Source organism: Syngnathus acus, chromosome 2 (assembly GCF_901709675.1).
Source record: "Syngnathus acus chromosome 2, fSynAcu1.2, whole genome shotgun sequence".
In the NCBI taxonomy this organism is placed as follows: domain Eukaryota; kingdom Metazoa; phylum Chordata; class Actinopteri; order Syngnathiformes; family Syngnathidae; genus Syngnathus; species Syngnathus acus.
The window spans coordinates 21,314,161-21,338,190 of NC_051088.1; the positions used below are offsets into that span (position 1 = coordinate 21,314,161).

At 46.3% G+C, this 24,030-nt stretch overlaps 3 protein-coding genes and 1 long non-coding RNA gene across 8 annotated transcripts; 2 read left to right on the forward strand and 2 right to left on the reverse strand.

Annotated features, from left to right (window-relative positions):
• Positions 1–1,138: 1,138 nt before the first annotated feature.
• On the forward strand, positions 1,139–6,028 carry bzw1a (basic leucine zipper and W2 domains 1a). Its single transcript, XM_037267850.1, has 12 exons — positions 1,139–1,248; positions 1,882–1,954; positions 2,029–2,205; positions 2,287–2,381; positions 3,085–3,150; positions 3,307–3,442; positions 3,517–3,626; positions 3,701–3,871; positions 3,943–4,089; positions 4,185–4,323; positions 4,937–5,059; positions 5,382–6,028. Exons 2-12 carry the CDS (start codon positions 1,891–1,893, stop codon positions 5,411–5,413), a joined length of 1,260 nt encoding a protein of 419 aa, XP_037123745.1. The 5' UTR covers positions 1,139–1,248; positions 1,882–1,890; the 3' UTR covers positions 5,414–6,028.
• si:ch211-246m6.4 (transcription factor 15) lies at positions 5,882–7,992 on the reverse strand. 2 transcript variants are annotated; one of them, XM_037267918.1, is made up of 2 exons: positions 7,444–7,992; positions 5,882–6,630 (listed from the first exon to the last, which is right to left on the reverse strand). In XM_037267918.1, the coding sequence occupies exons 1-2, from the start codon at positions 7,936–7,938 to the stop codon at positions 6,595–6,597; spliced, it is 531 nt and encodes a 176-aa protein (XP_037123813.1). In that variant the 5' UTR covers positions 7,939–7,992; the 3' UTR covers positions 5,882–6,594. The 2 variants fall into 2 exon arrangements, with proteins under 2 accessions (XP_037123813.1, XP_037123804.1); XM_037267909.1 differs by having other exon boundaries at positions 5,882–6,633.
• On the forward strand, positions 7,774–12,606 carry LOC119132587. Of its 2 annotated transcripts, XR_005099912.1 has the most exons (4): positions 7,774–7,912; positions 7,988–8,127; positions 11,876–11,972; positions 12,067–12,606. It is a non-coding gene; the product is annotated as an uncharacterized LOC119132587 (long non-coding RNA). The 2 variants fall into 2 exon arrangements; XR_005099910.1 differs by lacking the exons at positions 11,876–11,972; positions 12,067–12,606 and having other exon boundaries at positions 7,988–8,517.
• Positions 10,236–24,030, reverse strand: si:ch211-246m6.5 (von Willebrand factor D and EGF domain-containing protein). 3 transcript variants are annotated; one of them, XM_037266529.1, is made up of 32 exons: positions 23,844–24,030; positions 22,037–22,221; positions 21,727–21,955; positions 21,585–21,650; positions 21,253–21,500; positions 20,359–20,448; positions 20,157–20,289; positions 19,367–19,584; positions 18,862–18,935; positions 18,521–18,803; positions 18,254–18,429; positions 17,364–18,181; positions 17,146–17,282; positions 16,841–16,987; positions 16,667–16,771; positions 15,905–16,019; positions 15,039–15,524; positions 14,840–14,977; positions 14,458–14,766; positions 14,191–14,328; positions 13,854–14,128; positions 13,510–13,780; positions 13,337–13,432; positions 13,069–13,164; positions 12,913–13,008; positions 12,498–12,593; positions 12,224–12,319; positions 12,056–12,151; positions 11,838–11,933; positions 11,651–11,746; positions 11,166–11,263; positions 10,236–10,922 (listed from the first exon to the last, which is right to left on the reverse strand). In XM_037266529.1, exons 1-32 carry the CDS (start codon positions 23,917–23,919, stop codon positions 10,911–10,913), a joined length of 5,595 nt encoding a protein of 1,864 aa, XP_037122424.1. In that variant the 5' UTR covers positions 23,920–24,030; the 3' UTR covers positions 10,236–10,910. The 3 variants fall into 3 exon arrangements, with proteins under 3 accessions (XP_037122424.1, XP_037122433.1, XP_037122414.1); XM_037266538.1 differs by having other exon boundaries at positions 14,458–14,763; positions 17,146–17,285; XM_037266519.1 differs by having other exon boundaries at positions 17,146–17,285.

The following is a 24,030-nucleotide window of genomic DNA, read 5'->3' on the forward strand; positions in this document are numbered from 1 at the left end:
AACACTCTTGTTTCGCACAATCTTGATGTTTGGTGTGAAATGGTGTTTCATTTTGATCTTCAGTTGCTGAAAATTTGTATAAATGACCTGAGAGGCTTGGGGAATACATAGTAAAGAAAAAAAATACGTTGTTGGATTTTAACTCGAGTTCAATGTCAAACCTTTTATTCCTCTACCAAACCTTTAATGACTTATTCTATGTATGAAGCGGGACATGTTGAGCATCCCTCAGAACATAATAAATAATAATAATAATAATAATAATAATAACAACAACAATAATAATAATAATAAGCGGTATAAAAAAAAAATGGATGGATGGATAATAATAATATTTTTTCAATTTTTTGCCTCCGAAGCGGAAGTGACAGTGAAAGACGCATGCGCAGCGGGCAGAGCCTGCGGAAGTCCTGACGGAAAGTAGTGATGTGCATTCCAGTTCTTTTAGGTGAACTGAATCCTTAGAATCTGTTCACTCAAAAGATTCGTTCAAACGAATCGTTCAATGAATCCCCCTCCCCTCCCCCCCACACACACAATGATACGACTTTTTATTTTATTTTATTTTATTTTTTTAATAACATCCAGTGGAAATAACCCGTACACATCAAACAATAAACACTCAGTGAGTGATTCACTCAGTGAGTGATTCACTTAGTGAGTGATTCACTCAGTGAGTGATTCACTCAGTGAGTGATTCGTTCACTCACAGATTCGTTCGTTGGTGAACGGGAAATGCAATTCACGACTCGTTCGTGAACGGGAAGTTACGTCATTTTCTTCTTCGTTTTGTTTTACGGCGAGGTGGCACCAGCTTCAATGGGCATTACCGACACCTACTGGTTGAAGTTATATGGCGGCTGTGGCTCAGGCAGTAGAGTGGGTCGTTTAGTAACCGGAGGGTTGGCAGTTCGATCCCAGCTCTGTCACGGTCACATGTCGTTGTGTGCAAGACACTTCACACACCTTGCCTCCAGGTCGCCATTGTAAATGAGAAAGTGTTCTCAATTGGCTTACCTGGTAAAACGTTCAATAAAAAAAAAAAAAAAAAAAAAAAAAAAAGAACGAATCACTTTAGGAAGTGATTCGTTCACTCACGTTCACTGAAATGATTCGTTCTTTCTGAACGAATCGTTCACTCACTTGCCAACACTAACGGGAAGGTCTTTTTGTTTGGGGCTCTCTCACATTCGCGACGCTCCGTTCGAGTCTCTGGTTCATAACCGTTTTTTATCTGCATTCATTTCGGTGAGTATTCGCGTGTGTGTTGACTTTGTTTGGTGTCACGCGTCATCACGTAGTTAAAGACGACAAGGCATGTGATCCGATGGCGTCAAAATAAATCGTAGTCTCACATTCGTGTTGCCGTCATGGGCGACGTTCGAAGGCTGGTTACGCTAAATTAGCCCAATTTAGGGATTTTTCTCACTTGCCTGGTACGTCTTACAGAATGCTAGGTGACACTTGACCTACATTTTCCTAGTGAAAAGGCACGTTAAAGAAAATTGTCGCTTCACGAAATCAGTCCGCTGTCAGTTTTGTTGCTGAGATTAACGAGCTGGTTCGAGGCCCCAGCTAACCTGTGCTAGCTCAGCGCATGGTAAGGCCCCTCGGGGAGCTAAAGCTAACAGCTAAAGCCATATATAGTCCGCTAAAGACAGGTATAATCCAGTTCAACCGTGTATGAAGGAAACTTTCGCTTCCTTTTGCTATATTCGTGACATTGCTTCATTGTAACACCGTACAATGTCTTGCTTTTTGACAGTTGTTAACATTTAATTTTGTGTTTTTTCACGTTGCAAGTAGTCGGGTACGCACCTGGAAACAATTTGGTTCCCCTCACGTTTCAGCCTCTTTAAACCCAGTCTCATCTTTTTCAAGGTGTCTTTTATGAATAATCAAAAGCAGCAAAAGCCAACGCTAACAGGCCAGCGTTTCAAAACGAGGAAAAGAGGTTGGTCAAACTTTGGTTTATGCTTCGTTTGGGTGTGCCCCGCTTCCTAACATGTGCTCTCTTTCCCTCTTCAGATGAAAAGGAGAGGTTTGATCCTACTCAGTTTCAAGAAAGTATCGTACAAGGCTTGAATCAAACTGGCACTGACTTGGAGGCGGTTGCGAAGTTCCTTGATGCCTCCGGCGCCAAGCTTGACTACCGCCGCTATGCCGAGACACTCTTTGACATCCTGGTGGCTGGTGGAATGCTGGGTACGTCATGTGGACGCGCTCACAACAATCCTCGCGTCGAGCTGATGTTTGTTTCTGAATCATCTTTGCGTTCTCCTGCAGCCCCAGGAGGGACTCTGTCTGACGACATGACCCGCACAGAGTTTTGCCTCTTTACGGCACAAGAAGACCTGGAGACGATGCAAGCATATGCTCAGGTAGGCATTACCTTGAGAAGCTGGAAAATGTTCATTTCGTCTCATTAAACATCCCGGTCTATTTAAGATGAAATAATTGCAATTCAGAAGTTAACGTGGGGATTTCTACAAATATTCCAAAATTAGATTCATAAGGTTTGAATCATTGTAACTGGACTTGTTTGTCAAAGATGGTCCACCTTTCATCCAAAAGGCTGTTTCATTATAAAATGTACTGTGGAATGTCCCATTTAACCTCTGACGGGCACTTCTCTTTTGGAGGTGATCACAATAGGGTTGCTTTTGTTGCCAGTCACAGCTCGTGAACAATTATCCGCCATGCTAACTGCCTGTCTAGTGAAGAGAAAAAGAATATTATAAAGGTATTGTGGTATTCAAAACATAAATACAGCCGCCCATATGAGGACGTTCCAGTACCTTAAGTGCTCTTCTTTAAATCTTACTTTCATCTGAAATTTGCGTGCACTTTTTGCTTGCAACACTAAACAAAAAAAAATTGACCAATCAACGGTTCGTAACTAGATAATTAATTTAGGGTTATACTGAAATACATTTTCCGACTAAATTTAGGTTGCTTGTTTGGCACCAAGCATCAATTTTTAGAATGGGTTAGTACTGTAAATTGTTAGAAAAAGATTCCAGTTTGTAAAATTCTTGCATATTTTCATCCTTATGAGCGCTTACTCCAAATGTTCCCCCTCAGGTTTTTAACAAGCTGATCAGGCGCTACAAATACCTGGAAAAGGGATTTGAGGAGGAAATCAAGAAGGTAAGCACCTTTTTTTTAATTTTGAAAAGCTAAGTTGGTGTTGACTGTTGAGAAAGGCGCACGCCGTGAGAGATGTTGCGATGTTCAATGTTGCCTGCAAATGGCATTTCTCTGCAATCGTATAATTGTGTAAGAGCATCGTTTTGTTGTGCCCAGTTGCTGCTGTTCCTGAAAGGGTTCACTGAGTCCGAGCGCAACAAGCTGGCCATGCTGACTGGCATTCTGTTGGCCAACGGCAACATATCGGCCTCCATCCTCAGCAGCCTCTTTAACGAAAACCTCGTGAAAGAGGGTAAGGGGCCGCCGTGGCGCGCCGACCGCCGGCGGGCGGGACTGTCGTCGTAAGCGGTGCGCTCTTGTGTGCAGGAGTGTCCGCAGCTTTTGCTGTCAAGTTGTTCAAGTCTTGGATCAATGAGAAGGACATCAACTCTGTCGCCGGCAGTCTCCGCAAAGTGGGCATGGACAACAGACTGATGGTAAACGTTTTAGCCGAAAGCCAAAAGATTCCGCGCTCGTGTTTTCTGACGCCGCTGCCTTTTTCCCCCGGAAGGAACTTTTCCCCGCCAACAAGCGGAGCTGCGAGCATTTTTCCAAGTACTTCACTGACGCCGGGCTGAAGGAGCTGTCCGACTTTGCCCGGAACCAGCAATCCATCGGCGCCCGCAAAGAGCTGCAGAAGGAGCTCCAGGAGCAGATGTCCCGCGGAGACCCACTCAAAGAGGCGAGGCGAGCCGACTCCCTGCTGGTTGCCCGCGCTTGGCGCTAACACGGCCGTCTCTTGCCCCACCGCAGATCATTGCCTTCACCAAGGAGGAGATGAAAAAGGCCAACCTCTCTGAGCAAGCCATGATCAGCATCATTTGGACTTGTGTGATGAGCTCTGTGGAGTGGAATAAAAAGGAAGAGCTGGTGACCGAACAAGCCATCAAACATTTGAAGGTTTGTTACCTGCACCCGATTGTCTTGTTTTTTTTTTGTTTTTTTTTTGGGGTTTGCGCTTGTTCAGCATCAACATGACGCTCTCTTCTCCGCAGCAATACAGCCCTCTGCTGAAGTCCTTCACCTCCCAGGGTCTCTCTGAGCTCAGCCTGCTGCTGAAGATCCAGGAGTACTGCTACGATAACATCCACTTCATGAAGGCCTTCCAGAAGATCGTGGTGCTCCTCTATAAAGGTCTGCATGCAGGATTTGCTGTGATTTGAAATTGCTTGTAAATATGGCACTCGTCACGGCGTGCCAATGTATCAGTCTGAGGCTTCCTGAAGCTTTTCATAGCTGATGGGAAAAGTTTGTGTTGCAATGCAAAAATGATAAGCTGACTCGGCATACATTAATGCATGCAAAGCTCCGTGGCTGATGGGCTTCCTCCTGCGGCAAAGCATTACAGTAATCGATTTTTGACAAAACATGCCTCCTCAAATGTATCTAACCTACTTTTGCTAGTCTAAAAAAAAAAAAAAAAAAAACACTCAAACTTATCACACACAATGGTGTTAGTCTGCTGCGGCGTTATGAAATTTCAGGCAGTCGAAGTCGCGCTATTTATAGCACTTATTGATTGATAATTTGATCACGTGCGGTGCTTGTGACGAAATACTAGATGTATTTGTGGCGTAAAAGTGAAGCGTGGAGAGTCTGCCGGTGTAATGTGCTAGTGCAGCCGATGAATGGGGCCGTCAACAGCCTCTCATATCCATACACTTCTTTACTCCGTTTTTTCTGTCAAGGTCTCTTGTTGCCAGCATCAGCATGTGTGTGATTTTTCCGCCTTTTCCCTCTTCCTCAGCGGATGTCCTGAGCGAAGAGGCCATCCTTAAGTGGTACTCCGAAGCCCACCTCGCCAAGGGGAAAAGCGTCTTCCTCGAGCAGATGAAGAAGTTTGTGGAGTGGTTGAAGAATGCAGAAGAAGGTGAGAAAACAAAGCGACACTCGTGAAGTCATTCACGTAGCCGATGGTGCAAAATTTACGTTTTTGTTCACATTTAATTTCTCCAAAATGCTCGGAATACAATCATTTGTACGGAAACAATCGGATCCACGCAGCGTAATCGTAACTTCCTTCAATCGCTGCATCAGTTGAATGTGGGAATTGTATCGAACCTTGACGTTTTCAAATATCAGCATTAACCTGAAGAAAAAAAAAATCCATATTGGGCGGGCCAGAGGTTGGAATTTGCTCAACGCTGCGATCAAGTTACCCAAAGTTTGACTTTTATGTTTTCTTCCTGCAGAGTCTGAATCGGATGAAGAGGAAGCAGACTGAAATTTTCAGTTGCCAGATGAGTTTCCCCCCTCGCCCCCTTTGCGTACCCGCACCTTTATTTTTTTATTTTCAAACGAGTAGAAATGGGATTGGTAGAATGTCGATGCCCTTCTGACTTTTCTACCTCCTGGTATAGTTCCCTCACAAGTCGCACACGTTATTTTCAAACCTTTTTTTTCCCCTAGGGCTCGGTCCTTCTTTGTAACTGTTGGTGGATTGTCCGCCTCAGTTGTCGCTCTTGTAGTGCCCTCTAATTTGGACAGCAAACATTCCGTGTCATCTTGTGGCCTCTGCTCGCTCCGGCCTTTACTCGGAGTTCACATCACTTTACCACAAGACTGTGAGGCCAACTGACAAATTTTTGCCAAAGTTCTTTTTTTCTTGTCTTGATATTTCTTTTCTGCCCCTTCCAGTTTAAACATGACATTTTGGCTCATACTCACTCAAACGCCGCCTTTTTTTTTTTTTACCTGTCCCGTGTGTTGTGGCCACACTGGTTAGTCCATTGAAAGACACGCCCTATATATTGCCTCGCCAGCAATCAGATTATTGGTTTCTACTTTCGTTAATCTGATGTAAACCAATTGACTTTTTTATGAAATAAAGCTTATGAAACGATGCCGTGTGTTTTGAGTCGACCAAAGGAACATTCTGATGGAGATGAGCAACATACGCAATGTGAGGAAATTCAAAGTTTTCTCCCAACTCATGCAACATGCCAGCTGAATGATGACACTTGTTTATGGTACAAAAATATTTATTTTGCAGAAAAATAGTTGCTGTGTGACACAATACATTAATGTTACACATTTGATGTTGAGGTAAACAAGTTTGAGGTAGTGCAACATTTTGTAGGAGGGTTACACATCTGTTTGAAATATGCGTGCCAGTCAAAGTAAGGTTTTGTGCAAAAGTCAACATTACGGGGATTTGATCAAATTGTACTCGTTGCAGCCGTAGCTGCTTCGGGGGTTTGCTGGGACCAAAATAGTGCAACCTTACACACGGGCTCATGTTGCAGTTCAACCAAAACACAGGTTGCTTGACAGGCACAAATGATGGCAACACAAAGTGCTTTCCAGTGTTGATTTTCTTTTTTCCTCACATTTCTAAATGTAGTTAATAAATATAGTTATGTACAAATGTAAACTTGTGCGACTGCTCCATGTGGGTCAGAGGCTTTACACTTTAGTTGAACGCTTCCCACTGTCTCTCAGCTGCTGAGACAAAAAAATAAAAGTAATTTGTAATTATGTAAAAAAAACAGAAGAACTTACTTCAATCAAATGTTGAAAAGATGACAGCGAACATTCTTGGGTCTTAGGAAAAAGGGACAGCAGCGACATGAATGCACTTGCACAGACATGACACAACTTGAGATGCAAAATATTCCCTTGAAAGGAATTATTTTGACTGTCAACGTGAATACTTAACGCGTGTGTTTATTGCCAATTTAAGATCCACCATTTTGTGTTTGGAATTATAATTCTGGCACCATTGGAGACAATTTGACTCTACTAACCGCTTGAAGGAACAAAACTATTTCCTGTTTGCTAATTGCCAATGTGAATGGAGCTAATAGATTTTAATTACAACATTCTGCTGTATGTTATTCGGTTTTTTTCTTATTGTATTGTTACTTACGCTCATGCATTTTTTATGTACAGCTTTTTGTTAAGTCCAGGTTAGTTTATATTTTATTTGAGAGGGGATGCCAACCGTGGTTTTTCTTGTAATGTTATGGTATTAAAAAATTAATATCTTACAATATGTGTGTGTGTGGTTTTTTTAAAAATATATTTGCGGGCCGGTGTAATCTTGGGTTAAAAAAACTTTCCGTTGTGGCAACTTATCAAAACGGGTCGGCTACTGACATTTGATTCTTGTGCACTTTATACTTCCAACCAATTTTCCTGGTAATAAGCGTCAAGTACTGCGTGTAAGTAGTGCGCCCCCCCTCCCTTTAAAAAAAAAAAGCACTTTCTTTAGTTCGAGCGTCTTCCGAGGTGGGTCGTCCCACCATGACTGACCTGCTTCCTCTGGTTGCTGAGACAAAAGGTGCAGATTGCCCGCAGCGGCGGCGCGCTCCACTGCACGGGGCCGTGCGCGACGTCCTGGTGGCGAAGGCACGGTTGCCCGTCGCGGCTTTCCTCCCCCAGCATTAGCACGTTAGCGAGGTGTGAGATGTAGCTGCACGCCAGACGCAGCGTCTCCACCTTGGAGAGCTTCCTGTCGGCAGGCTCGGTGGGGATGAGCGTGCGCAGGGTGCTGAAGGCCGTGTTGACGCTGTGCGTCCTGTCGCGCTCACGCGCATTGGCCGCCTGCCTCTGTTTACTCACACCAGGCAGACGCGGCGCCTCTCTGCCGCGTCTCCGCCTTTTCCTCCGCGTGGCCCGTTCCGGCTCCTCTCCGCGGCGTGGGCTGCAGGCACCGGTAGACTTGCTGTCCGAGCCATCGCTCTCGCTGTCCCACTCGTCTGGGTCGGAAGCGAAGCCTTCGGTGGGTTCGCTGTTCGTGGACTTCATCCTGGCAGCCTGACGTGTGAACGCAGCGTGCACATCACTTTATCCTCAGGGTGAAAATAGAACCGAGTGGCCGAGCAGCTGCTCCTGATCCGGTGACCGAGCGAGGGTCCGCTCCGGATCAGCATAGCATTTCGACTCAATGACGGCTGTTTTCTGGGTCGCCAGCTCGCGGCGGAGAAGGGAAGACAGGTGCGTGTGCTTGTGTGCGCGCGCGCGCGTGGGTGTGTTGACACACACCTGTTTTGCTGTAAGATGTGAGAAATAAACGTTGGCTTACAGAGACTGGTTGCAGGTACTTTTCAGATGACATTTTTATTTGAACCTGCTTTCTACTTATTGTGTCAAAATGGGCGGCCACCGGTAGTAGAGCGGTACATGCTGCTACCTTACATGGAGTGAGTTTTTTTTTTTAGCTCGATTTGCCCGATTTACCCACAATGCTCAGTTTCCAGCTGCCATTTTTAAGGAAATGCACACAAAAGGAAAACACCAGAGAAGACTTATCCATTGTTATCATTATTAATCATCAGTCTGCTTACTTCTAGTTTTGTGCAAAGGGTCCTTAGTAGAACACCTGTTCATACCAGGTATGTTAAAAAAAATTTGGTTGGTTGGAGAGAAAGTATAAACTTTCCAAACCAGACTGGTCAAAAATAAAGCCAGTTGTTCTCAAAGTGAGCTATCACAACATACGTGATCGTAAAAAGGAGTTGCTCTTTTTGGGAGGACTTTGATGCTGTCAAGAACTTGTGTCCAGCTGGTTGGAGGATGTCGGCTGCATTCAACACAACCATCTTTGTCAGTAGAGGTACGTTGCTTTCACTTGTACTTAGGGAACTCTGTATGGCTCCGATAAATTCTTTGTAACTCGTCCAATTTTTTACCGATTTTGAAACGGATTGACTTGTTTGCTTCAGTCAACAAGTGTGTCAGTCTTCCACGGCCTTCAAGCTTATGTATCAAGCTGCGGGCCTTCTTCTGAGTGAGCAGTCCAGTTGGACTTGGCTTGTCAGTGGCCACTGTGAAGCATGGCCACAGCCCTCCCCTTCGCCACCTTGCGTCGTGCCATCTTTGGAGAGGATAAAAATATCCATGGATGAGTCCTGCTACCTTTTAGCTGATTTGAGTCAAATCTGCAGGATAAGGGGAAATAAACCGCTCAGTGGTGCTGAAAACTGAGTTGCAAAATTGCACAAAAGGCACAAGAAAAAGGCCTTTATTTGATATTCTTTTATTTTTACTGAAGACTGCCGCGCATTCAAGACTGAGATCAAAAGATCTAAATGTAGTCTTTTATATCCAGCTAATTCACTTGTGGATGTGATTCACAATCTAGATGAGATTTTAATTTAATCTGCATATTGCACACAGCCAACAGAACAATTGGGTGTGTACTAACAGGTGACAAGGAAAACAAAAGCCGTTGATGACAGATGTGACGTGTGAGAGTTATTTAAAAAAAACTGAAACAGAATCATTGCAACGCCAGCAAAAACCACTAGAGGGCAGAGTTGAACATATACACACACACACGCACACACACAATGCACAAATTAACAGAAATAGTCACATCAATTAGCAATAATGGAGGCGGGCCTGGAATTTGAATTGGCGGCATTTTGTGCAACCTACCTTCTTTCGACAATATATGGCAATAAAATTAATATTTTTTATAGCTGGCAATATATGAACAGAAAAAGGCTGAAATAAATATTATTTTCCACTTAATGTAGGCCCTACATTAAGTAGGGAGTCTATTATTTTATTTATTGACCACAATATCCCGTGTGTCTTGAAAATATCAAATTTCTTTAAAAATGCCCGGCGGTTGTTGTTGAACATCTTCTCGCCACCAGGTGGCAGGGGCAGATAGAATGAGACCTTCGGCCTAAAATGCCGTTGCCAATAAAAAGGCAAGTGACGCAACAAGTGTACTCATACGGCAGGATTATTCTTGAAAGGAACGAGTAATGTCCTTAGCCTTCATCCTTGACTGGACATCACCGTGGAAGTGGTGCAGAGCTAATGTGGCCTCATTAAGCTTTTAATCCTTATTTCCTTGAGACCTGCTGGCCTCGAACCTGACCAGCAAAGTCAAATGCTTTCTTTGCTGCTGCTGCACTGCAGAGTCGGCACGCCGTAATAATCACAAAGAGCACAACTTTTTTTTAGGTCCTCCTTGAATTAGCAAATACATGAAATGCAGCTAAATGACATTTATGCCAATAGCATGTTAACTCCAAGTGCATCACAGCAATTAAACAAAAAAATAGTACAGGAAATTGAAAGACCACAGCAAGAATATTTATCTCTCACATTTTTATATTTGTCGTTATGTATTTCAGTAAAATTTTGTTTCATTCTATACACTTTATAACGTTTTAGGTCCTCCTTGAAATAGCAAATACATGAAATGCAGCAAAATTTGATTTATGCTAATCGCATGTTAACACCAAGTGCATTACAGGAATTAAACAAAAAATAGTACAGAAAATTGAAAGCACAGCAAAAATATTTATTTCTCACATTTTTCATTTGTCGGTATGTATTTCATTAAAATTTTGTTTCATTCTATACACTACTAACAACTCCCAAATTCCACATCCAAATATTGACATTTAGAGCATTTATTTGTTATTCTTAATTTTGATTTTACACAAAGCTATCATACTTTCCACTGGATTAAGATATATACACAACTGTGATGCCAACAACAAATAAATAAATGGAAAACAGAGTTTCACAATGAAATGTATACTGACCCTTTTAAATTAAATATTATTAAAAAAGGTGATGTTGTCAGGAATTGTATTTTCCTTTTGGGTGGGCAGAATCCAACGTCATTCCAGCCTTTTTGAGCAAGCAATGGAGGGAAGCCTCTATTCTATGAGGAGCCCAAGTTGTGCTCTTCAGATTGTCACTTGGAAATAGCCCAGGATAAAGATTTGCTGACACCGCATATTCACCACAATCTAGATGGAAAGCTGGAAAAGAAAAAAATATATACTCTCTATACATCCTTCACACTTTGGTAGATATTTCATGACATATTTTATCGGAAAACACTGAAAATGCTTCTTAATTTCTTTCTTTATAAAATGCAAACCTTTTGTTTTTCATCATGGTGTCAGTTCAGGTCAGTTAGGCAATCATTTCATCAGTGTGGCTATATGAAGTTAGCCATTTTAACAAGGCCCAAGAAATTAGAACGTCTAAATTTCTCTTACCTTCCTTGAGCAAAGAGCGCCAGATAATCCGCTGCGACATGCGCACCCATTGGGCCTCACACAGCGGCTGCCGTACAAACATTTTTGTTGACAATGAGCTGAGGGATGGCACACACGTGCACAAATATTATAGTACCTCAATAATAAAAATATTAACATTTTGAATGAACTGTTTTTATCAAAAAATGGGTTTTGTGATTGCTATTTCTGAGCTAATGAATAACGAAGCTTCAAAATGATTCGTGAATTAGTTGTAATGTCTATTGAGGCCTCTGGATGGCATCATTTCATAGATCCCTTTCTTTAAACTGTCAGTGCCATGTAGAGGAGTCAGAAAATGCAACCGCTGGTTCATGAAGATGAAAATGTTTTCCTGCACTTAATGATGATTTGTTGTTCAGCAATTTTGTGCCGTTCATTAATGACCCGTATTTAAAATTGTATTAAAAAAAACAATTAAAGTGCTTATTGTTAGTGATACTCACGAACATGGCATAACATTCCATGCCAGCCCGGTGGGCAGTGGCAGGTGTTTGGCCCCACGCACTCGCCCCCGTTTAGACACTTCTGCTCGCAACGGGCTGTGAGGACAAAAAAAAAAACAAACACTGATAAATTCACCGTGCATGTACAAATGGTACGAATCACGCACGCACACACATCACTTCTTACGTTTGTCACATCTCTTTCCTTGCCAACCTGATGGACAGTCACAAACATCGGGACCAACGCAACGGCCGCCATTTATGCACATGTGCTCGCATATGCCTGAGGAAACGGAGAGAGACGATTTTGGGAAGCAAGCAGGTACAAATTCCTTGTTTCTGTACTTAAAAAAGAAAATAACACAAGTAAGATGTTTTTTTTGGTGAATCATTTCAGTCACTTACTTTGTTCACAGCGTCTCCCGGTGTAGCCCTGCAGGCACCAACAGACGTTGTTCCTCATGCACAGACCGCCATTCTTGCAGGGCGGTGTGCAAATGGCTGCAAACAGAAAGTGGGATGGCATCAGTGCAGCCAAAGCAGAGGAACACGCGTCGTCCCGATACCACGTACCGTTTTGACACCGGGTACCGTAGAAACCGCCAGGACACTCGCAGCTGTCGGGTCGGATGCACAAACCGCCGTTCAGGCAGACCGGACCGCAAAGAGCTAAAGAAAGCCGACATCAGCATGGGGACATTGGACGGTAAAATTTTCAATTGTGCCAAATAAAAAGGCTTGAGCCACATCATGTGGTGCCTCGCCATACATGTTTCGGCAACGTTGAAATTCCCAACCGTTTTGCACCCAGTCTAGTACAGCAAGGTAAGGAAATTTTCAAGCTCACCAGTCTCACAGGAAGGTCCGCTCCAACCAGGCTGACAGCTGCACTTGTCTGGAGAGACACAGCGGCCGCCGTTGTGACAGTGGCGGCTGCAAACCACTGCGACCGACAGCACAAACATTAGAAAATGGCGGAGTCAGTTTTATCAGACGCATAGCACAGTGGTACCTTGGCTTGAAAGTTTAATTTGTTCAAAACGGAACTCAATTTACTCATATACCAAATTAATATTTCCCACAGAAATGAATTCAAACGCCATCAATCGGTTACAGCCCACCACAACATAAAATATTTATCCAAAGGCCACTCTTATCTCAAAATACCTTTAAATTTCAGCACTCATAAGTCAAGTTACCACTATACCGCTCGCAACATCCATCCAAGTAACGAAGAGAAGCTCCATTGGCCGCAAACTCACGGGTCTCACATCGCGGGCCAACAAAACCGTACGGACACGAGCACGTCTGCAATCCTGTGCACGTGCCTCCGTTTTCACATGGTAGCCTGCACACAGCTACGCACATTCATGAGTCAGGAGGTTCTGTGGGGCCCAGATGATGAAATCAATCTTTACCTTCTTGACAAGTCTCTCCATGAAAGCCGTCGGGACACTGACAAACCCCCGGAGCCACGCATGTCCCTCCATTCGTGCACTGTGGTTCACAAATTGCTAAGAAAAAAAATCAGTTTTAAATATTAATCTTTTGGTTCACCAATATTACAGAACATTTCATTTTTCTGCTGTGAGTGAGTTTCAATTTGCTGAACACGTGCTTTGGTTTGGTTGCCTCAAATGTGACAATTTGAATATAAGGAATATTCAAAGGCAACTAGTCATTTACCGGTTTGACAGTCCGAACCAGCGTAACCAGCCTTGCAGCGACATGTGTCGGGAGCCGCGCACTCCATGTTCCGTCCGCACGTGTGCTTGCAAACAGCTTGGAACACATGAGCAGAGGACAATTGAAACAGAAGGGCTAATCAATTCAATAATAATTAATAAGCTCAAAGCCACCTCGACACATCTTGCCATCCCCGGTGAAACCGACGGGACAGCGGCCACAGCGGGAACCGCCGTCCGATGTTGTACTGCAGCGGACACCGGGAAAACATGGCTGCTCAGGGCACGGTGCCATGAACTCAGGCAACGATCCAAGTGTTGTCTTGAGAGGCCACGCAGGTCTCGTCCAGGGCTTGGTCCGGGTAGACGCTGTCTGTCTGGGTTTTGTCGCCAGGCCAGACTGAGTGATTTGGCGAGGAGATGGTGGAGTTGCTTGTTGGGACAGCTACGACATGAGCAGAAACAGAAGATAGTTGAGTGGAGGAATAATGTGAAGCTTTCATCCAGATGAGACTCACTTTTGGGCCTGTGACCCCAAAGCCCTTGGAGGGTGTGACGTTGCTTCTGTGGGTGGCAGCGTTAGAAAAAGCACTTGTTGCTCTGACGTCGACAGTGTCCACCTCCCTCCTTCCGGTACCACCTTCTCTTCCTACAAGCAAAGCCTGACGTAGTTTGGCATCGCTAGCGACAGACAAGCGTTTGAGGCTATCTCTGGAAGGCAAGGCGCTTAAGTGGAGGCTGGATCGGGTTCTTTGGCCTGCTGTCTGCTGCTGATGTGAAAGGTGATTGAACGCTGAGGAAGCACAGATGATAGCATTGAGTCCTCCGGGATCCAACTGTGTTCTTCTTCCTTACCCGCCTCGGCGCTCTTCATGCAGATTCGTCCGTTGCCGTGAAGGCCGGGCGGGCATCGGCCACAAACGTAGCCGACGTGCGGTGGTCGTCGATTGATGCATTGGACCCCGGGGAAGCAAGGCCTGCTGCTGCACGTTGCTGTGACGGGTAGAGAAAACAAAAGAGCGAGAGACCAAAGCTCCCTTAAGAGCCCCCGGGCCTTCTGTTTGACACACATGCGTTAAAACCTTTACCAGAGGCCAGCAAATCAAACCCCTTGTTCCTCACCTGAAGCTAGCTTTCCCGAGTTATGCATCAAACTGCTTTTCTTCGGCGGCCCAACCTCGACAGGGTCACGTGCGATTCCCCCACCGGCTGTATCAATTTCCAAGCCAGAATTTGGGCTGATTCCCGAAGGTCTCCTCCGGGTTGTGGGTTGAGCCTGTGGCAGCCCAAAAGCTTCTGCTCGCGGCACCATCTTGGCAAACAGGACGCTCGGGCGAGGTGAAGTTAGCTTCTGCATCAGGACTTCTTTAACCTCGTGGATAACAGTTCTTGGCGCCAATGTGGGCGTGATGGTGGGTGGCCTCATGTCTGCTTTATGAATGAAACTGATTATGTTTTGAACAACTTATGGGTATAAAGCTTGTGAGATTCTAAACATTCTTACCAGTGCATTGTGTACCATTTCCCTGCATGCCTTGGGGACAAGGGCCACAGTTGTAGGAACCATAACTGTTAAGGCAGTGGACTCCAGGAAAACAAGGCGTCCGCTCACACTCGTCGATATCTTCCCGGCACGTTTCACCTGCAGAAAGATGCAAGTTCAAGTAAACCACACCACACTGACCCCAGAATGGAACTGGTACCTGTCAGCCCTTCGGGACAACTGCATTTGTAGCCACCATCGGTGCCAGTGCACGTTCCTTCGGCGCAAGGTGCCGATAAACATTTATCGACATCTTCGTGGCAGAGGTCGCCCTGTTTCCCATCAGGACATACGCAAAGATACTTTCCACTGCCAGCGGGGAAGCTGAAATCAGTTGCACACGTGCCTCCGTTCTGACATCCGCACGGCACCACATGGACCTGAACCGCCAAGGTGCTTTGGGCATTGCACTCATCTGATAGTGTGAAGTGAAAGGTTGACTGAGTCAACTCCTCTTTGAATGTTGATGGGACCCTCCAAATAAGGAGCCCAGCTGGTGAGAGGATGGCACCGTTTGGTCCGCTGACCAGCTCAAAGAGCAGGGCTGAGCCTTCAGGGTCTGATGCAGCCAACTGGAAGACAAAGTTCTCTCCGGCGAATGTACGTAGCTCACCCTGAGGTCGATGGAAGGTGGGCGGCCGGTTGACTGGGAAAAAAGAATATCTAAGAGTTCTATCCATTTTTTTTTTTCAGACTCTGTCAGTGTTGGTAAGTGTTAGCATGATCAAGCATGTCGTTTACGTCCTGTGGTGGTCAAACAACAGGTGCACGCCTGGAAAGCTAAACCTGGGCCTCTTTCATCTTCTAATTGAGGCTCCCAGTGGGGCTGACCTCACAGTAAGATCTCCTGTTGTCTGTCTTTAAGCAGCGGAAGCAGCGAGTGACTCTAGCACACAGGTGTCAAACTCAAGGCCCGGGGGCCAGATCTGGCCCGCCGCATCATTGTACGTGGCCCGCAAAACCATTGTGTGTCAATTCAATGTTTCTTGTTAAAATACCAACAGTCTAAATTGTTGAACACTGTACCTTGGTTGATTGACCAGGTAAATTTTGAGGTGTCCGGGTCACAGAGAAGGCACGGACTTCCTGGATTGGAGTCTCCTTCTGCAAAGCACATTCCGTCAATATTACACGTCCGCTCCTGCCAAAGACATTCACATAAAAAAAGTCCATCAAAAGCTACATTTTTGTTTTGCAGCTTGCGGCGAGCTTGGGTAGGGGCGACCTTTTGTTCTGTAAAACCTCCAGGGACAACTACCTACATAATTTTGTTAGTTTTGATCTTTGAACAAGATGATGTTCATGCACAGCTCATTCTGTGCACCAATAAAAATCATTCATGTCTAGAATTTGAAAAAAAAAAATTCACTAGAGGCGTTCGGTGAATGTGCGTATGAAACTGTTGTGGTTGGGTACCTCCAACAAGTTTAAGAACCACTGGCCTGGTCTGCGCCTGACTAAAGCCATTACTGCCTGCCTACCTGCCTGCCTGCCATAGCTGCGCCTGGATGAATCCACGACTGTCTGCCTTGGCTGCGCCTGGATGAAGCCATGACTGCCTGCCTGGCCTGCACCTGGATGAAGCCATGACTACCTGCCTGGCCTGCACCTGGATGAATCCATGACTGCCCGTTTGCCTGCCTGCCTGGCCTGCACTCTCTGGGAGCTGCTACGTGTTGGGAAAGGGCAAACGATGTCTTTTTTGGTATCAGTGGACCCCTGGTCATCGTCCGCCACGGCAATTCACGAGACTGAGAGATATGGCTTTCCATTCTTCATGTAAATTACCTTTAATCGACACATCCCAGAGCGAGATCCTGCGCACACCTGACAGATCCCGTCGTAGATCGTCAGCACTTTGGCTAGGCTGTATTGGGAGCCATCGTTGGTCACCTGAGGAGAAGAGATGGGGAACGGTTAACACGGCATAGAGGACAAACTATGGATATAAAGCAGTCTTACCCTGATCTCCCAACGTGCGTACGATTTGTCATCCATCATAAAGTCTGCATTGCTCAACGAGGGGATGCCACAGTCCAAAGCTTTGGAGCTAAGGAAAGTGGCTTTCGTTCTCTGTTTTTCCCCTGGAAGCCAAGCGCCAGTCACATACTGGAGAGACAAGATATGAATATGATTTCCATGTTTTGACAGTGCCGCAGCCCGGAACAGTAAACCCTGATCCGATGTGTTTCCATCAATTTGAGTTCACGATGATAGCTGTAGCAGCAGTGAACTCCATTAAGCTGTGGAACCTGAAGGTCACTCACCTTCAATCTGGTGGCGTGGCAGCTCAGGTTAGGTGATTCGATAAAGCCCAGACCAAAGACCCGTACTTTCTGACAGTCAAATGTTCTGAGGTCGCAGAGGCCACCGTTTTCCAGGTTAAGTAGCTCTACTGGCTGCTCTTCTCCAATGAGAAGCAGAGACAGGAATTTCTGTCAATAAAGGACATTCAATTCCAAGTATGGTGATGGAAGACACTCACCGACGGTTTTGCTGCAGTCGTAAGAACTGAAGCTTGGGTGACACTGGCAGCCAAATTCTGTGCACTCTCCGTTGCCATAGCAGAAATTGGGGCAGCGCAGCGCTGTCAGAATCTCATCTGGGTGACCCAGCGCCTCGTTGTCTCTCTGGGCCCGGTTCTCCAGCAACAGCCGCTCGCACTCGTTGCTCAGGTAGGGTAGCATTGCCTCGTCCCAGCCTCGGTTATCCTTTAATTGTAGGTCCAGGATGCAGAGATTCACAGCTTCTTCAAGGCGACGGCCCAGCAGCCCACGGCAGACGGTGCCGACCCAAGAGTTGGACAAAGTTACGTGGCACAGCTCCAGTGCTTTGCTGGAGGTCAGGCCGCTCGACGTAGGCCACCTGAGTTGGACTTGTAGCGGAGCTTTTACAAGGTGATCCTCTGGGAAAAAGTAGGCGAGATGCTGTAGGTCAGCCTGGCTGATGCTTTGAGATGCCGACATTGTCTGTCTGCTGTCGTTAGATAGCAAACGGTCATCTCTGAACTCGTTGCGGACGTTGAAATGATGGGCCCGCCCCTTCGAGGAATGACCGAATGAGACGTTGGGGCTGATTTGCTCTCTTTCAAGACGCTTGACATATTCCATCGTGGTGTCCAGTGAGGGAAACACAGATGTATAATCCACATTGTCCTCTGCGTGACAGTCAGACGGAGGGGTTTGAGAAGATGTATGCTTTTTTTCAGAGCGGTACTCTTTCTGGCACCCACAGAAAGGTCTCCTTTCTTCTTGCCTCGAATCTGGGGGCGTTTTGTCAAATAAACTCTCACCGGGAGCTATCCTAAGCCAAACATGTACCCCGTGTGAGTCAAACCCCCAAAACACAGCGACGGTAAATAATCATGTGACTCACCTCCAGTGCTCTATGAACGAATGCAAGTCATCATGGATGTCATTGTTGATATTGCCGTCAAAGGTGCCGCAGAGCCCTTGCGTGTTGCCGTAGTCAACACTCGGCGCCCGGACGGACAAGCTCATCCCCCAGTCGTCAACGTCGGCTCGAATAAAGGCTCCGGAGGGGAAGATAATCTGCAACGGAAGTGGGAGAAGCCAACGTGACTCATTATAGGACAACGCGGGTGACGACCTCAATTAAGACCATGAAACCAAAGATACCTACAGTGACTTTCTTCCCCTGATGAGATTCCAACACGCGGACACGGCGGCCATCGCTGCGCTCCCCACCAGGGACTTTCACGGTGACCTTTGGCCTCGTTTCCTGTCTTTGGCCATTGCACATGTCAACGACGGCGACGTCATTCCCCTCCCGTGCTGCCACGCCACAGCCACAGGCCGCGGCATGATGCAGGCTCCCGCAATTCCACTGCCGAGCGTGGACCTCAAAATCCCTGGCCAGGCTGCGGTACAGCACAAAGGTGCCGGTCTGGTGGTTGTCGTAGTGCCTGTGAGAAAAAGCTGCTGAATGGATCTTTTGATAACGTCTCTGTGTCCTACAAATACCTGCCATCCAGCGTGATGACATGTGGGTCTGTCAGTGAGTAGCAGATGGAGGTGGGAACATCCTGAACTGTGACCTGGAGAAGCAGGAGAAGGAGAACAAAGACAGAGGGGGTTTGCCCCATGACATCTTGACCCCTGGCTTTGATGTTATTTTTTATGAAAGACAGATGGAGAAGTTGTCTCAAGAGCAACGGGATGCCAAATCCAAACCTAATGATTATGTAAGAAGATCGTACCAGACTTTAGCTCTGGAAAAGTCTCATGAAGCACTTTATAGCTTGTGTCTATGTAAACAAAGAATACTGCTGTTTAATTTACTTGGACTCTAATTACACATGAAATTGAGTCGCCTTTGTGATCTTCAGTGATCCCAAAGCATTTCTCAAGGACCTCCTCACTTTGAAAAGTATTTTGGAGGCCCTTCAAAAACCCTGAAGCGTCTCCACACCTGTCCAGGGTGACCAGAATTCAATATTTCACGTACCAAACTTGCATAATAACTCACTTTGAGCGCTGCTGGAATGTAGCGCTTCCATAGTGGCCAGGTGCTGTTTTGGGGCAGGGAGCTGATCAAACTGATCCGGTTTCCATCGCGCGTGAAGTCAGTGACGGCGGTGATGAAGAACGATGCCTGGCCGCAGCTTCCCTCCCTGCAGGCGGTCGGCCGGAGCTGCACCTGGCAGGCGGACAGCGCCACATTGGACACCTCGTGTCCGAGGCCATCTGCGGACGCAAGCACGAAGAGGGTGAGGTTGTTCCGGGGATGAGGGGGGAGGGTCACTTTTAGCATTTTAGCACATAATTAGCATGATATACAAGTCTGATGTCTCTATAATAGCTTGCTTTTATTCCATCATAATTCTGACACTGGTGTAGTAAAAGAAACGATAAATCTGTATCCAAAATCTCGTCTGTGACTTCAGTTTTATCCGGAATGCAGAGTTAAAAGATGAATGGTAATAAAAATTGCTGGCAATTTCTGTAGTTTTTAAAGTTGCAGACAATTTGCAATTTTAATATTGATACAAGTCGATGCACAATTTGTCTTCGCGGGCCACATAAAATGATGTGACGGGCCGTATCTGGCCCCCGGGCCTTGACACCTATGATCTAAATGAATAATCTTCAATATGTGGTATGTGGGCTCCCGCTGTTGGTTTGTGAAAGAATCACTCAGTTCAGTTGTATTTACCTTTTAACTTCAATGTTACTGCGTCAGTCTGGCTGCTATACTGGAATTAAATGGCTGTTCGAAATTTTCATTTTCCAACTTTTAGCCAGGACTGTAATCTCACCTGGGTCGTGCACACCCAGCATCAGGGGGACTCCGCACTGGTCGAGGTCGTAACAGGGGAGCGGCACAGTGCTGTGGACTCTGACCTCGTGCTCCTCGCCGTTCTCCGCTATGTGAAGCGACTCCACAGAAAACTTGAGAGAAGAAGCGGACTGAGCTTTGCTACCTTTCTGCCGTCAATTCTAACCAGATGGCCTGATCACCTTCAGCCCGGCGTAGAAAGCCTCACTCTCCCTGGGAGAGGATCGACTGTGGTTGACGTTGACTCGGAATGTGGACACGCTGCACAAGAACTGCAAGACAAACGTCAACAATTTTAGACTTGTGAGGTCTCGCATGCACTTTTTTCCCTCCCTGGGACCTGACAATGTGTTTGTCATTCATCAAGACAGTTTCCCTGCAGCCAAGTAACAAGATTAAACTGACCTTGGACCCTGTTCCCCAATCAAGGCCCACCGGAGCATGTTCCAGACACGACTAATCCCACCCACCCCAGAGCCCAAACATGGCGAGCCGGCGGTCCACAGCTGCGGGGACGAACTCACTTCTGTGTCACGTCTTCATATTTGCTGGTGACGAGTAATCGCTCCAGGAAATGAAGCGATAAACACATGATCATGTGGTTATCAACAGTGCGCGTAATGCTAAGAGATGTTTCCTGCTCCTCCAGGGAAGCAACGGTGACACCAGCAAAACGTGTCGCTGCTCGTTTTCCGTAGACTGACAAGAAGATTACCACCTTGCGCGTAGCAAGTGTGGCAATACTTTAATGTTTACTGCGGAACCCACTTGACAGTCTTCATTTATCAAGCGAGTATTTATACATCGGCCGTAGTTACCTTGAAAAACGGCTCCATCACAGCTTCTCTGAGAATTACCGTATTTTCCGGACTATAAGTCGCAATTGATTTATAGTCCGGAAAATACGTTACTTTTTTGGTCCAGATTTTGGGTGTGACTTGCTGTCCTGTGTGGCACTCAAATTGAGTGAGGAGAGCATAGCTAAGCTGCAGCATCTGCTATAACCTCCCTAGTGCGAAGGTTCAACCCTGGCTGTGAGGGGTCAGTGTCATCCGTCAACATCTGGCAAGTATTACCGTCTCTCCTAGTCTGAAGTGAGCACCGTCCATCTCCACCAGCGAGAAGGTCTTCAATGTGGACTCCCGGTGGATTTCGGCCTTCATGCTGTGGCCGATATGCCGTGCCCAGACCACGTGGAAGCCGAGCGAGTGACTGGAAGGCGGCGGGACGAAGGAGCACCTCAAGTAGACGCCGTGGCCAATGAGCTCCGAGTCGATGAGGGGCCGAGACATCAACGACGGTGACGTGGCTGTCGGCAATGCAGCTGTCGGCAATGCAGCTGTCGGCAAGCCGACGATTAGAGCGGCCGCACGTGTGTCTGACAACGCAACGGGTCACCATAGCTCACCTTTGCACCGACCGTTGACCTCCACCTCACCCGACGGGCAGAATCCGGGCGCCAAAGTAGAAGCGACTGGACAGCAGAGAGTTTGGGGTTACGCACGCGTGGCCGAAGTGCCCCGACGGGACTACGAAGCAGAGGCCCACACCTTGGGCGCAGTACCCCATGCATCCTTGAGTGGGCTGCAGGTAGTAGAGCAGGAAGTCGCCACAGTTGCGGATGGTAATGGGGATACGGAAGAGGCAGCAGTCCTTGGTGCTACCGCGGAAGAACTGCCAGGTGGCACAGGCGGACAAGTGGAGGACTTCGTCGGGCGCCGGCAGGGACTTGCCCTTCAGCGACAGCCACACAGGCGCCTGCGTCCCGCAATGATTCATCTGCACAAAAGAGCAAAAAGTAACAATGGCGTTGGGACTTGTGTCTTTTACTCAACAGGAGACTTAGCAACTCAGACATGCCTCCACGCAGCTGGTCGGCATCTCGGCCGGCTTGTTGTTGATCTTGAATCGGTACCAGCCCGGTGCCAGCGATTGGTCACAGACCAGGTCCTGGATGGCCGTGTTCTGGATCTCGGTGGAGTCAAAGTCGACGCTCCGGTAAGGGTTCCGCAATGTACGATGGCCCCCTGAGAAACACTCAGGCGCTGAGGATATATACAGGAAATTATTCTTAGTTCATTTTTGTCTTGATTTGACTGCCGCCACTGATCTTTTCCTACAGGTGAGAAAGTCTCAGATCATAAAAGTCACCATGATGCTCACTATTAATTCCTCAAAGTGTGCTGATGTCAGAAACGAAAAATTCTCAGCTCTAAACATTATAGGTGAGATACTGAGATTTTTTTTTCTCACAAAAATGGACAGTTGAAGGCGGGAACACTTTTTTTGTGTGTTCATCTTTCTGCATGGGAGTCTTTTGTAGAACGCTCCATTCCTGTCCGCCACCACCTGTGCGAGTCAGAAGCCAGTCGGCTTTGCAATCTAAACAAAAAGAACAGGATGTTCTTTCCCCTGTCTTGGGAAAAAAAAACTCGTTACCTTCCCTGTTGGAGCAAAACAAGCACTGGGGGATTTGAGGGGATTGACTGGGGGCTATTTATGTTATTTATTGCTAACCTAAACAGCCTCTTAAAAGCTGATGTTTGCCTCACCATTGACTTGCTGGGAGGTCAAAGGTCATACAAACAGACATCTCAAATGGGAGACAATGCTTGAGACTTGGCTCCCGACTAAACTGCTTCAATTGGGGGCTTAATGAGTTTACAGAGTCTCAGTGGCGGGGGGGGCACCCTGTGGAGTAGAGGAGGGCAGGGAGTGCGAGTTTGGGGGGCCCGGCTGCCCAGATGTGCTCTTTACGTTACTTAGACCACAAGGAGATTATCGGGGGAGCGTGGCCTCATAGCACAATTGTAGTTTTTCCCTCCCAGAGGGGCCATCACTCAGCACTCAGACACGGGCCGGGAACACTTAGACGGTTTAAGATGGTCTAGAAACGTTCAACTAACTTTACAGGGCCTGACTGACGGTAAACTTTACGACTGCAAGCTTTGATGTCTCACAGGAGAAAAAGACTATGAGCGAGATGGCTGGCTATGCGACTCCCGATGGTGGTCATAAACAACAGAGCAGATAAAAGAAGAAAAGAAAACAAGAATGATGCAGTTTCTCGTGCGTCTAAAGAAGGGATGTCCAAAATATGGCCGGAGGTTGTTTATGGCCTGCCAACTGCTTTTTAGCTGCCTGCCGCATATATGCCATTCCCTAAAAACAGCATGCAAGATATGTCCCTACTTCAAAAACAAAATGGGACCTTAAAAATGTTAGTAGTGAGCTAAGGGATTCTTCTCATAATAAATATATAATAAATATATAATTATAATATAATCAAATATAATTAATTATAATATAATAATAATAAATATAATTGTTCTCTATACAGTGATAAATTTGAGAAGTGATATTAAGTTTATAGGATTTACAGAAAGTGTACAATATATGAAGTCATTCCACTGAGTAAAATTCATTTGACATGCGAGAAATTTGATTGCAAATTATTTTACCTCACCTCCAAGTTATGGCATAGGGAACCCCAGGTTGTCCCCGGATTGTAGTTTGTGAACCACGCACAAGAGTCACACAACTAAATTGGTACAGTGATTACACTCGCCTGACCTCAGTGTAAACAGTGTGGGTTCACTTGTGTGAAGGTTAGCATAGTCCGTCTTTTATCAAAGGTCACCCGTGATAGAATTGAGGATCCACTCACCTTGTTCCGCAAATGCCTGCGCTGCAAGAAACAGCATGAACAAATGACATCTCAAACTGTTTCCTGGACTCTTCATGGCTGCGTGCGTGGGGAAATTAAACAATAGGCGTCATTCAGGCGCGCGGTTCCATCGGAGGTTTTTGCGCAAAAGTTGCTCAAAGCGATCAGGAGCCAGAAGGTTGCGCAG